We start from the raw sequence: 12,461 nt of genomic DNA on the forward strand, positions 1-12,461 counted from the left end.
CCGGTGCTCCGGTGGGCATCAGCGGCCACAGCGGCGGTGCTCGGGGCTGGCTGGCGCGGGGTTGGCAGCAGGCGGGAGCAGATGGAGCAGCACGGCGGGGACCGCGGGGACAGGAAGCCGGGGGCAGCGGGAGCGGCTGGACCAACAGCCGGAGCCCGTGTCCTGCAGAGAGGAACATGGAAGTGCCGGGGAGTGCGTGGGGGGCGGGGGTGATGGGGCCCATGTGAACCTGGTGCGGGGGTCCTTGGCCCCGTGTGTGCAGCAGGGACAGGCTCACCCTACTCCCAGCTCCTCCTCCAGCTCCTGTGCCACTCGTCAGTGCAATGAGCTCCTGGCGCTCAGCCCGGCCCCCAGGGCACACACCGCTGGTGCCAGTGGGCTCAGCAATGCCCACTGCTGCCAAGGGCATTCCTGCAGGAATCACAGCAGTGCCAGCCCACCACAGGCCCGCCAGCACTGCTCTGCCTGGCACCGGCACCAGAGACAGTGGAAGTCCGTTTCTGGAGCTGCAGTGAAAGAAGGAAAGGGTCTTGGCTACAGGGATTTTGAATCAAGCAAATCCCGGGGTGCACCTGCCGTGCAGAAACGCACGGAGAGCAGCAGCCTTGGATCAGGGCTTGGAGCCATGGCAGGTACTGGTGGGTCCCAGGGCCATGGCCATGGCCCCTTGCCAGGGCACCCACAGGTGCTGGGGCTGCCCCCGGAGCTGTGGGCAGTGGAGGGCAGCTCAAGGAGGTGATGGGGGTAAACTGAGGCACAGCTGTGACCATGGGCCCGTGCTGTGCATCTCCGGATGCTGGGGCCTGAGTGTGCCAGGAGCTGTTCTGTGCCTCCTCTGTCCATTTCCATCACTGAGCATCCCTGTGGATTCCAGCCACCACAGGCAGTGACAGCCCCAGAGACTCTGGGAAAACGGGGCCATTCCATGGAGGAGCTTAGCAGGGGATTTTGCTGCCCAGTCGGCCCCGGCCGCGCAGAGCCGCTGTGATGGGGCAAGGTCAGGCAGGACAGGCGCGGGGGGCTGCCCACACTGGGCAGCTGCCGGTGCAAGGCCCTCGTGTCTGCGGGGGCCGTGAGGTCTCTATACAGGGTGTGGGGCTGGGCCCGGGTGCCCCCGCGGGACATTCACACCCATGGAGCGGGGAAACCCCTGAAGGATGGCATCGGGGGCCCCCAGACCCTGCCCGGAGGTCCCGGGGGAAGAGGGTGTGCTGCGAGGGGTGGGGGCGGGGCCGGGAACCGGGATGGGAACCGGGGTTAGGGAGCCGGGAACCGGGGGAGCGGAGATGGATGGGGATGGGGATGATGGGGATGAGGACCGGTCTGGGGGCGGTGCCGGGGGAGGCTACGGTCCCGGTGCCGGCCCCACCGGTAACTCCGCCTGCCGTATTAATGGGAAAACAAGCGGCTGCAGAGCGTTGGGCCGAGCCGTGCTGTGCCGTGCCGTGCCGGATCGGGCGGAGCCGGGCCATGGTCCCCAGGGCGGCGGCAGCCCCAGCCTAGCGCGGCGGCGGCGGCGGCTGGGGGATGCGGCGGGAGCCGCCAGAGCGGCTGGCGCGGAGCAGGTAAGGGGGTCCCGGGCAGGGGGCTGGGGATTGCTGTACCCCCGGGGGCCCCCCCTCGAGGGCCTCCCCTCCACCATCACCTCGCATCACATCATATCTCATCGTCCCCCTTTGCCCCCCACCGTGTTCCACATCCCTATCCTATTCCCCGAAGATCCTCCCAGGGCATCCCAACCCCCAGGCTCCCCACACAATCGTCCCGTGCCCCACATCCCCGTCCCCGTCTATCTGTGCTCCCTCCATTCCATCAGTCTCATCGGGGCCATCCCCATCCCGCGCTCCTGAGCCGAGTCATCCCACCCCATCTCACCGGTATTTCTGGGTTCTCCATACTCCCGTGTGCCCTATCCCCATCCCATCCCTATACCCATCCCCATCTCCCAGCCCCAAACCCATCCTCATCTCCGTCCCATCCCACCGCAGCGCTCGAGCGGAGCCATTTCACCCCTCCCCCCGGTGCCCAGCTCAGCTCCCTGCGCGGCCCAGCGGGCCCGGTGCCGCCCGGTGCCGGTACGCAGCGGGGTGGGGGTAGCCGGGGCCACCGCCCCGGCGTCTGCGGCAGCGCCCGGGACAGACCCGCTCACCCCCGGGGGCCACCCCATGCACCGTCCCCCCAGTCCCGGCCCCACAACTCGCCCTCCCGGCTTGCTCCTAGTTCCCCTGCCCCCCGGCTTTGCCCGTTTGCGGGTGCCCCCCACGCTGAGGGATTAGAGGGGCCGGGGGTCAGGCGTCCCCTGCACCCCGGGGTGCTGCTCCCCCCGGCAGGATTACTCCTCTGGGAGCACATGCTGGGTTCGGGTTTGGCAGCCATCTGTGCCTGGTGGGCTTGGGACAGGGACAGGGGGCGATGTGGCAGTGCCAGGGGCAGAGAGGCTGATTCACGGGGCTGGGGAGCAGAGTGGAGGGGCTCTCTGATGTGTAGGGCGGGCAACCCCCACAGGGGCATAGGGCACCATGTGCGTATCCTGGGGTTGGCACGGGGGGGGGGGGGGGGGGGGGGGGGGGAGCGTCTATTTGCCACGGATACGGAGCAGCGGCGGGATGGGCAGGGGGCTCTCTCACCACAGACCATGTTGGCTGCCAGCTCCCGGTGCGGGAAGTGCCCAGGCAGCAGCGGCCATCAGTGTCCCGCTGACACGCACACACGGCGCACAGGCCCGTGGGCAGCAGAGCTGGCTGTGCACAGCGGGCACACACGGGCATAGACACTGCCCCCACGGCAGCTGCTGCTGGGACCTCCAGCATCATCTGCTCGAGCAGTGTTTGCAGCAGGACATTGTCCTTGGCTGCCTGTCCCGATGCAGGGGCCGCTGGTGCGCTCAGGGTAGTACTTGGGGCAGTGCAGGGCAGTGCTGGGGCCGTGCTGGGGCCGTGCTGGGGCAGTGCTGGGGCTGTGCTGGGGCCGTGCTGGGGCAGTGCTGGGGCTGTGCTGGGGCAGTGCTGGGGCAGTGCTGGGGCAGTGCTGGGGCTGTGCTGAGGCCGTGCTGGGGCAGTGCTGGGGCACTGCTGGGGCCGTGCTGGGGCCGTGGTGGGACAGTGCTGGGGCAGTGCTGGGGCCGTGCTGGGACAGTGCTGGGGCAGTGCTGGGGCCGTGCTGGGGCAGTGCTCATGCTGCTGGCCGTGCCCGCGGGGCCGTGAGTGCAGTGGGCCCGGTGCAGCGCAGTGTGTGCTAGGGCTGCTGGGGGGGAGGGGGGGGGGGCGGCAGTGCAGCGTGCTCAGCACTCTGCATGTGCAGGCAGCGTGCAGGCACCGTACCCACTGCAGCACTCCTGCCTGCTCAGTGGGATGCACATGGGCAGCGAGCAGGTAGGATGGGCAGCAATGCCCAGGGAGTGTGCGGGCAAGGGTGGGGAATGTGTGGGCAGGGTGCACGGAGCAGTGCCCTGGCAAGGCACCAAGCAGGATGGGCAGGCAGCAGCCCTTGCCATGTGCAGAGACAGGCAGCGAGTGGGCAGTGCTGAGGGCAGGGCGGGCAGGCCGTGCACTGGCAGGGCTGTGTGTATGGGCAGCTTGGGGCAGAGCGCAGGCAGTGTGTGGGCAGTGCCCTGGGAGTGTGGGCAGTGTGCAGGCAGTGCCCGCTAAGGTTGTGGGGCAGGCAGGGAACTGCAGTGCGTGGGCAGTGTGGGGTCCGCACTCCTCCTCCCACAGCCCTCACGTGGCACATGCAGGCAGTGACCCAGTTCCGGGCATCCTCCGTGGGCCCCTCTGGCAGCGGGGTCACTTCCAGCCCAGCTCCTCGTGCTGCCAGAGCCCGGTGCTCACGGGCAGCATGGAGGGAGCAGTGCCTGGGCCCGTGCTGGGAGCAAGGGCAGGACCCCACGGGGGATGGCTCCCATCCACTCCTGGGCACCGGCCGCTCTGCAAGTGCTGTCGGCAGGTGTCACATCCACGGAGTGACACCGTGTGGGCATCCCGGGTAGGGAGGCTGGTGCCTGCCGAAACTGGGCAGTGCTGGGGGCAAATGGGGGGGGGGGCATCCAACCAACCGGATGCCCACTAGCCGGGGGGTTGTAGAGAGCAGAGGGGATGCAAAACCCTCTCCCTGCAGAGTTGGTGTCAGAGGCTGGTGGGCATGTGAGCATAATGGCACTGGCAGCACCGTGGGGCCATCTCGGCTCTGCCCCCCTCAATAGGCAGAGGGTTCCAGCAGCTGCAGGAGGGCTCTGCTCTCCCTGCAATGCCACAGAGCCCCAGCTCCCCGTGCAAGCCTCCCCCTGCACCCACGCTGTCCTTACCCACACTGTCCTCGCAGAGGAGGAATAATTTGGAGAAACCATGGCAACCCCACAGCTCCACCGGCAGTGGGTGCCGCTGGGTGGGTGGAAGACACTGGTGCCCGTGGGATGCAGCGCCCACATCCCCAGTGCACAGGGATACACACACGCTGGGTGACAGTTCTTTGGGTGGCAGTTCTTTTTGGTTCAGCAGGGCTGTGGCTGCAGGGGTCTCTTGAGGGTGCTCCATGCTCTCACAAGGCATCCATGGCCCCAGCAGCCACACCTCCACTATACTGGGGGGTGCCCAAGGAGCCTCATGTGCCTTGTTTGTTTTACAGTGCTGGGATGGAGTCACCACAGGCCCCTCGGCCACCTCAGCCCACCCACCCCCTCACTGCTGCTGCTGGACCAGGTAGGACCCTGGGCTACAGTTCCCTGCCTACCAGCCACCCCGACACCACAGGAATGGGCTTCCCAATGCCACTATCACCGTCGCTGTGGCATGGGGTGCTGCCTTGCCAGATCCAGCCCAGTTCCCGCATACTGTAACACAGCAGAGCCAATACTGGGCCACCTTTTTGGGGGCAAACCTGCCCTCCCAGCTCTGCAGGAAGGCACTGGGACCCCCATCTCCTTTCTCATGGCATCTTGCTCTTCCCAGCCCATCACATGGACAGACACCCTAAGGCCACTGGAGTCACCTCAGCTCTGGCATCAGCACCCCCCCAGCTTTGGAGCAGGTAATGAGGAGGAACCCAAGTCCCCTCCCCATCTCTGCATAGTCAATGCTTATTGCTAAATAAAGTAAATTCTTTTTCTCCAAGAAACATCCTCCCTGTGGTCCTCTGCTGCTCTTTAAAGCCAAGTGTCCACCCATCTTTAGTGCAATACAGAGCAGCCAGCATCAACCAGTGCACCCAGACCCTTGGTGGCCACAACACCCAATGCTCAGAGGACGTGGTGAGGTGACAGCTGGGAGGGTCCCTTTTGTGGGCAGAGAAGGTGCACATCTCCCAGTGCAGGTGACAACCCATGGCAGCTCTCAAAGGGCTGGTAGGGAAGGTCAGTGCTACAACGCACTTAGTCGTGGGGGCAGACCCCTTCCTCTGTTCCCACCATGCACTATGGCAACCTTGTGCTGATGTCCTCATTGTCACATAGCTGTGTCACACTGTGGCTGGGGACTCTGCCCACCCTGGCCACCCAACAGCATTGTCCCAGAGCACTGGGGTGCTTGGTGCTGTCACACAGTGGGTGTCAGACCCCATGTCCCACAGCAGCTGAAGCCACCACCAGACTTGCTTTCCAGCCCAGGGGACATGTCACAGCCATCGGTCACAGAAGACAACAAAGCCAGAGGGTACTGAGCCAGCACAGCTCCTCTGGCACAGGGAGGTGATGCAGGTATCACTGCTTACATGTAGGTTGGGGCGCCCACCACAACACCCCTCTGCCACCCCTTGAGGCCACCCCTGATTTGGAAGACCCAGAGAGTGTGCAGCTCTGTGTAGCCAGCACTGTGACCACCCCACACGGGTGTTTGTGGGCCACAGTGGGTGCAGCCACCACAGGGCGGGGTTGTAGCTCCTGCCTCCTACAGAGCCCCAGACCATGGTAGCTTCCCAGCCGCCATGGTGGGTGCTCATGGTGCCTGTCCCTGGGCCCTGGTTCCCCCTGCAGTGCTGGTGCTGGGACGTGGGTACACACAGTCCCAGGAGATCCCTCAACACTCCGGTGCTCTCACCAGGACTGAGCACACACTCCCCATGGAAAACCCTGGTGTTGAACCCTCACATCCCTGCTCAGAGCTGCCAATTCATGTGATTCTGCAAGACAGTCCCTGTGCCCTGTGGGCCAGGAAGAGGGCACAGTACTCTGTGTTCTCCTCTTGCTGTGCTGAGCTGGTATGCAGTTCCCTGGCTGTCCCCATCGGTGTCCTGCCAGCCGCTCTGTGATTTGCACCCTGGATCTGGAGACTTTTTCCAGTTTCTTCCTCCAGTTGATTGACTATTGACAGCAGCAGCGGAGGCTGGGATGCCCCCAAACCTTCCTTTCTGAAGAGATGGCCAACCCCCAGCTCTGAGCCAGGAGCAGTGGGGATTGATATGAGGTCACTCCAGGATTGAGGCACCTCATGTGTTCTCTTGCAGGGGGGGCTACCGTCCTCTGAGGCCGTGTGACAGGGAACTGGCAGAAGAGTCTCTTTTAAGATGACACGAACAGACCCACCTGACATTCTGGTGTCCACGGTGTACCAAGACATCAAGGTGGCGACAGCAGCCCCTGGGGATTCCGTTGTCTGTCAGCCCCTAGCACAATGTGACGCCTCCATGTCCTCCTCCCTGTCCCGCGAGCCGCAGCCCTTCAACAAGCGCCATTGTAGGAGTTTCGACTTCATCGAGTCGCTGGAAGAGCTGGGCACCCCCTCGGCCATGGAGCGCGCCTGCCCGCGCCCCGGCATGCCCGAGCCCACGCCGGGGCCGCCGGGCAGGCAGGCGCCACCGAAGCCAGACCCTTACAGCGGCAGAGCCCCCGCGCCGCGGAGCGAGCCGAAGCGCCGAGCCCGCTCCAAGAGCGCCCCGCGGGTGAAGTCCACCCTGACCCCGGTGCCCATCACCGTGGCGGCATCACCGCCGCCAGCCCGGCGTGGGCGGGAGGTGCTGCGGGTGGCACGGGAGCCCTCCCGCACTGATCCCTCGCCGCGCCGCGAGGGCCCGATGCCGCTGCGGGCGCTGGCCAACGAGGTTCACCCCATCAAGCTGCAGCCGCAGCGGAGCAGCGTCAGCCGCATCTCCCCGCTCTGCCTGGGCAGCAACTGCTACGAGGAAGGGCCGGGGGGGAAGGTGGGCGCCAGCCCCCACGTCAAGTGCCGAGTGGACATCAAGCCGGACGAGGCAGTGCTGGTGCACACGGCGCGGAGCCTGCGGGCAGCCCCGAACCGTCCGGAGCCGCCGCGCTGGCCCCGCACCCCTGGGGCCGCCCGCAGCCTGACCGTGCCAGGGAGCCGGCAGGCATCCGCGTCCCGCACGCCCACCCCCAGCGACTCCTACAGCGGGGACCCTCCGCTGCTGCCCTACCCCGGTGAGTACTACGAGGCAGACCCCCGGGCACTGGCGTACCAAACAGTGCCCGTGCCAGCCTCACGGGAATTCAGGGAGTACCCCGACAGGGGCTGCATGACCTTTTCGGCCCCCGGAGTCCCAGCCAAGTTCTTCTACGCAGAGGAGTCAGCGCGGTGCCCCAGCCCTGCCATGCCCCTCCGCAGCTCTGGCTATGCCAGCTACCCCTACCCCAGCCGCCACGCCGTGCCCCAGCCCTTCTACACCGAGGACCCGGCCAAGGCTGCTGCTCACACGATGCCGCCCCGGACGTTGTACGTGGAGGAGGCGCGGGGTTACCCGGTGCAGGAGGCACCTGCCCGCACCTTCTATGGGGATGAGCCCCGCTACTACGCCCCGCGTGGGACTCCGGTCAAAACCCTCTACGCCGAGGACGCTCGGACATATCCAGCCCTCGGCTCCTCCCCCCGTGTGCTCTACGCCGAGGACTACGGGAAGTACCGGGAACGGGAGGTGCTGTCGCGCACGTGCCCCCCGCCCCGCAGCGCACAGTCCCTGCACTTCGGGGACTGGTACTGCCCCGAGCGGGCCACGCTGCCCTACCAGAGCCTGCAACTGTCTCGTTTCACACCACAGCCGGCCGGGCGTGAGGCCATGTTCTCCTCCTGGCATGCCAGCTACGGCGTGACTCCACCGCGGCTGGGCCGGGAGACCCAGCACTACTCCAAATCCTGGGACAACATCCTGGCGCCAGCAGCGCGCAGGGAGGAGGCCCTGCTGCGTGGGCGCAGCTATGAGAACCTGCTCGCCCATGAAGAGCACCGTGCCTTATCCCCTGAGGAGCGCCGGCAGCCTGTGGTGATCAACCTGTCGAGCTCACCCAAGCGCTACGCGGCCCTGTCCCTCTCCGAGAGCTCCATCCTCGAGCGGGTGCACGCCGACGGCAGCCGCGGGCCCTCAGGCCGCTCCTGGTACGTCACTCCGGAGATCACCATCACCGACAACGACATCCGCGCCGAGGGGCTGGGCCGGAGCGAGAGGCGCTCGGCCAGCTGGGACATGCTGGACGCGGGCCGGGAGTGCAGGCCCTACGCTGTGCCCTGCGCCCCACAGCCCAGCCCCAGGGAGAGCGGCTCGGGGCGCCAGCGCAGCCTGGAGCAGCTGGACGAACTCATCACCGACCTTGTCATTGACTACAAGCCGGCACCGGGCCACCGCTCCGGGGACAGGGACAGCCTCGCGGAGCAGCTCAAGCAGCTGCTGAGCAGCAGCACCTCGGGCCCCCCCCGGCGGGGCGAGGGCAGGCGGGTCCCTCACAACGTGCCCGAGGGACCCCGACCCACAAAGGAGCAGCCGGGCCCCAGCTCCCATGCTGGCACTCCGCGCCGTCCACCGGCCACCGGCCCCTTCGAAAAGTCACCGGAGAATTGCTCGCCCGACCTGAGCGCTGAGGAGGACGACATGATGATGTGCTCCAATGCCAAGTGCCGGCGCACAGAGACCATGTTCAATGCCTGCCTCTACTTCAAATCGTGCCACAGCTGCTACACCTACTACTGCTCCCGGCACTGCCGGCGCGAGGACTGGGACACGCACAAGGCCAGCTGCGTCTACGGGCGGGTGGGCAGCGTCTGCCGCCACGTCCTGCAGTTCTGCCGCGAGAACACCGAGGTGCACAAGGCTTTCTCACGCATCGCCAAGGTGGGATACCTCTCCCGCGGCCGTGGCGTCCTCTTCCTGGGCTTCCCCAATGCGGGCTCCGCCGAGAACTTTCTCCAGTTTGGGCTGGAGAGCCTGCTGATGTCCCCCACGTATCTGTCCCTGCGGGAGCTGGACAGCTACTCGGACAACCTGGGGGAGTATGCCCAGGAGCTGCGGGAGACAGGCAACCAGTACGACCCCAACGAATGTTTCCTGCTGAATGTAACCGTGGCCGTCACTCAGAAAGTGCCAGAGAGGCCCTCACCGAAGATGCAGGTGCCGACGGTCAGGAAATATGCCAAGGTGGCCTTAGCCTCCTCCAGCCCTGAGAAGAAGATCTTGAAGAAGGAGCGGGACATGGAAACGTTGATCCTGACGCCACCGCCCGGAACGGCGGACATCGACAAGGAGGGGGAGGAGGGCCGGAAGGCACGGGAGGTCTGCTTCATCAACATCCAGCGGGAGCTGCGCATCCGCGGCGTCTTCCTGCGGCATGAGTTCCCCGCTGTCTACGAGCAGCTCTGCGACTTCGTGGAGAGCAACAAGCGCTTCACCCCCACCACCATCTACCCCATCGACAAGAGGACGGGCAAACAGTTCATGTGCATGATTATGGCGGCCTCCGAGCCTCGCACCCTCGACTGGGTGGCCAGCCCCAACCTCCTGGACGACATCATGTGAACGCAGGGCGGGAGGCACCCCCTCTGTAGATACGTGCTGTCCTGTCAGAACCCCCTCGGCTGTTACACCAAGGGGCACCAAGGGGAGGGGGCTGCGGGCAGCCAGCAGTGCTGGGGGGGCCAGGCGGTGACGGGAGCACAGCCCGAAGTTTGCCCTGGAGCCCAGAGCCTGGGGAGCCCCTGCAGAGCCCTCTCGGGTGAGCGGTGCTTGGCCAGAGCGGGGGCGCCCCGCACCCCCCCAACCCCTGCCCACTGGGGCTGCCGCAACCCAGAGCCCCTCTGGGCTGCCCCAGGCTCCCTTCAGCACGGAGGGTCCCGCAGCGGCCATACCCAGCGCCTGGGACTGGGCTGCACCAGGACCGTGTCCCCGCCGCGTCTGTGTAGCCTGTGCGTGTTACTGCGGGAGCGTCAGGTGCTGGGGGGCCCTGGGATCCCAAACGGGCTCTGGGCACAGAGCGGGGCAGGGCTGGGGGGTCCCTGGACGCTGCCGGGGGAGGGGGGGAGCGGCCGCGGTGAGAGATCCACCGGGGGGGGGGGGGGGGGGGGGGGGCGGCGCTGACCGGGGTCGGAGGTAATCGCCAGTGAGGGGTGACCGTGGCGGGGACCAGGGAAGGCGAGGCAGAGCCGGGGTCGTGGCCAAGGCCCGTCACCCGGGGCGCCCGCGCCGCCCTGCCCGGCCCTGCTCCCCGCTGTCAATCCCACCGCCTGCACCGGCCCCGGCGGCAGCCTCCACCCCCAGAGCCGCTTCGCGGCGGGACCCCGCCCCGGCGGGGGGCGGAGCCTGGCTCTGCGAGCGCTGGTTGGACGCCGGGCGGAGGAGGCGGGAACACGGGCAGGGGCCGGGCGCTGGTTGGACGCTGGGCGGAGGAGGCGGGCACGGCGCGCGGGCAGCAGCGATGGCGGGCTCGGCGCTGTCGCGGGTGCCGGACGTGCAGATCGATGGCGACGGTGTCTTCAAGTACGTGCTGGTGCGGGTGCGCGGGGCCGGCGCGCCCGCCAAGGACGTCGTGCGAGGCCACAGCTGGGCCGAGTACCACGGTGAGGGGCGTTGGGAGCGCGGGGCGGGGCTGTGGCACAGGGTGCCGAGGGAAGCGGGCGGGGGCTTGCCGGGCGTCTGGCCCGTCACGGGGCGGCGGCTGAGGCGTGGGGTCCCCGCGCCACCCCCGCTCCCTCCCTGCAGCCGACCTGTTCGAGCGCACCGCGGAGGAGCTGGCGCGGCACGGCCTGAGCTGCGAGTGCCTGGGCGGCGGCCGCCTGTCGCACCGCCCTCAAGAGAGGAAGATCCACGTCTACGGGTACTCGGTGGTAAGCAGGAGCCGGGGGGAGCCACGCAGGGACGCGTCATCTCCCTTCGCGGGGTGGGTCCCGCTGACGGCGGCCGACTTGGCGTCGCATTCCCTCGGGGGTGGAAGGGGTGAGCGGAGCGGCGCTCCCGGGGCTCCTGGGCGTTCTCCCGAGTGCCGCAGGGAGGGGAGACTTCGCAGAGCCCTTTCGGGTGAGCAGTGCTTAGCCAAAGCAGGGTCACCCCATGAACCCCCCAGCACCTACCTGTGGGGCTGCCAGACACTCAGAGTCCCCGGAAGTCCCATGGGTATAGTGACTGTACCCAGCGCTGGGTGCTGCCAGGGGGAATTGGGCTGCACAAGAAGCCTGTCTCCACTTTGTGTGTCCTGAGGGTGTTCCTGCAGGAGTGTCAGGTGGGTGCTGTAGGGGCCTTGTAAGGGTGACTGGAGGCACTCTTGAGGACATCACTTACATGGTGGGTTCCTGGATGCTGACCCCAGCCCAGGGCTGTGCTGCAGCACCAGCTGTGCTGGGTGCTCAGTGCAGAGCCCAGCTGGGACCAGGACAGGGTGCTGGTCCTTGGGCCACAAGTGCACACAGTTTTCCCAGCTTCAGGGTGGCACTGTTCTCTTGCCTGGGTGCTACACCAGCCTCAGCTGGAGTCAGGAAGGACTGGCACAGGCTCTGTGGCCTCTCTGCTGCTGAGGTCTGCCAGAGCCGCCCTGGGGATTTGCCAGGCTTCCCTGCAAGTTCTCACCAGCTCTCCTTGGGAACCTTCTTTTCCTATGCAGGGCTTTGGACGAGCTGACCACGCTGTGACCACAGAGAAGCTGAAGGCAGAGTATCCCGACTATGAGATTACCTGGGCAGATGAAGGGTACTGACTCCTCTGTCTGTGGTGCCAGCCCAGAACTGGCACAGCTGTGTGCAGCACCGGGGTAGTGGCAGCAGGCTCGCCATGCTCGGCCGTGCTCCAGGCTCTCCTGATTTTCCTGTGTTGAACTCGCCCGTTCTCCGCTATCACTGGACTGTCCCCGTGCCAGATGCTCCCACCTCCCCGGCATGGCAAAGCTGGTGAAGCCAGTGGTTGCTCTGCCCCAGCCCTCTGGCACCAGGGGCTCATCCACGTGTATCTGTGAGAATTAAAGTTGTTGGAGGAGCACAGCTGCTCTGGTGGCCTTGCTCACGGCTTGGCTGCTCCTTCCCATCTCTGGGTTATGCCTGTTGACAGTGGAAGCGACCCCCCAGGTTATCCGCCCCTTGAAGGGGGCCTGGCATGGGAGCCTGGCATGGGAGCAGGCAGAGTCTGGGGTGGGAACAGCAGGAAGTGTATTGGGATTTGCCTTGGAAAGGGTTGAGGCAGGAGAGAGGAAAGCAATGCCCAGGCCTGGGAGAGGGAAAGGCAGGATGGACCTGGGGGAGAGACCAGCCCCATCTCCTGTGAGGAGGGAACTG

At 66.6% G+C, this 12,461-nt stretch overlaps 2 protein-coding genes across 5 annotated transcripts; both read left to right on the forward strand.

Moving 5' to 3' along the window:
• Window positions 1–1,309: 1,309 nt before the first annotated feature.
• Window positions 1,310–10,180, forward strand: AJM1 (apical junction component 1 homolog). Of its 4 annotated transcripts, none has more exons than XM_071453658.1 (4): window positions 1,310–1,565; window positions 4,621–4,694; window positions 4,944–5,022; window positions 6,433–10,180. In XM_071453658.1, exon 4 carries the CDS (start codon window positions 6,493–6,495, stop codon window positions 9,721–9,723), a length of 3,231 nt encoding a protein of 1,076 aa, XP_071309759.1. In that variant the 5' UTR covers window positions 1,310–1,565; window positions 4,621–4,694; window positions 4,944–5,022; window positions 6,433–6,492; the 3' UTR covers window positions 9,724–10,180. The 4 variants fall into 4 exon arrangements, with proteins under 4 accessions (XP_071309759.1, XP_071309758.1, XP_071309760.1 ...); XM_071453660.1 differs by lacking the exon at window positions 1,310–1,565 and adding an exon at window positions 3,302–3,371; XM_071453657.1 differs by lacking the exon at window positions 4,944–5,022.
• A 132-nt stretch (window positions 10,181–10,312) lies between these two features.
• PHPT1 (phosphohistidine phosphatase 1) lies at window positions 10,313–12,213 on the forward strand. Its single transcript, XM_071453675.1, has 3 exons — window positions 10,313–10,760; window positions 10,903–11,027; window positions 11,798–12,213. Exons 1-3 carry the CDS (start codon window positions 10,619–10,621, stop codon window positions 11,888–11,890), a joined length of 360 nt encoding a protein of 119 aa, XP_071309776.1. The 5' UTR covers window positions 10,313–10,618; the 3' UTR covers window positions 11,891–12,213.
• The last annotated feature ends 248 nt before the right edge of the window (window positions 12,214–12,461 follow it).

Source organism: Agelaius tricolor, unplaced genomic scaffold (genome assembly GCF_023055355.1).
Source record: "Agelaius tricolor isolate 1412-34295 unplaced genomic scaffold, bAgeTri1.0.p SCAF_37, whole genome shotgun sequence".
Lineage (NCBI taxonomy): Eukaryota > Metazoa > Chordata > Aves > Passeriformes > Icteridae > Agelaius > Agelaius tricolor.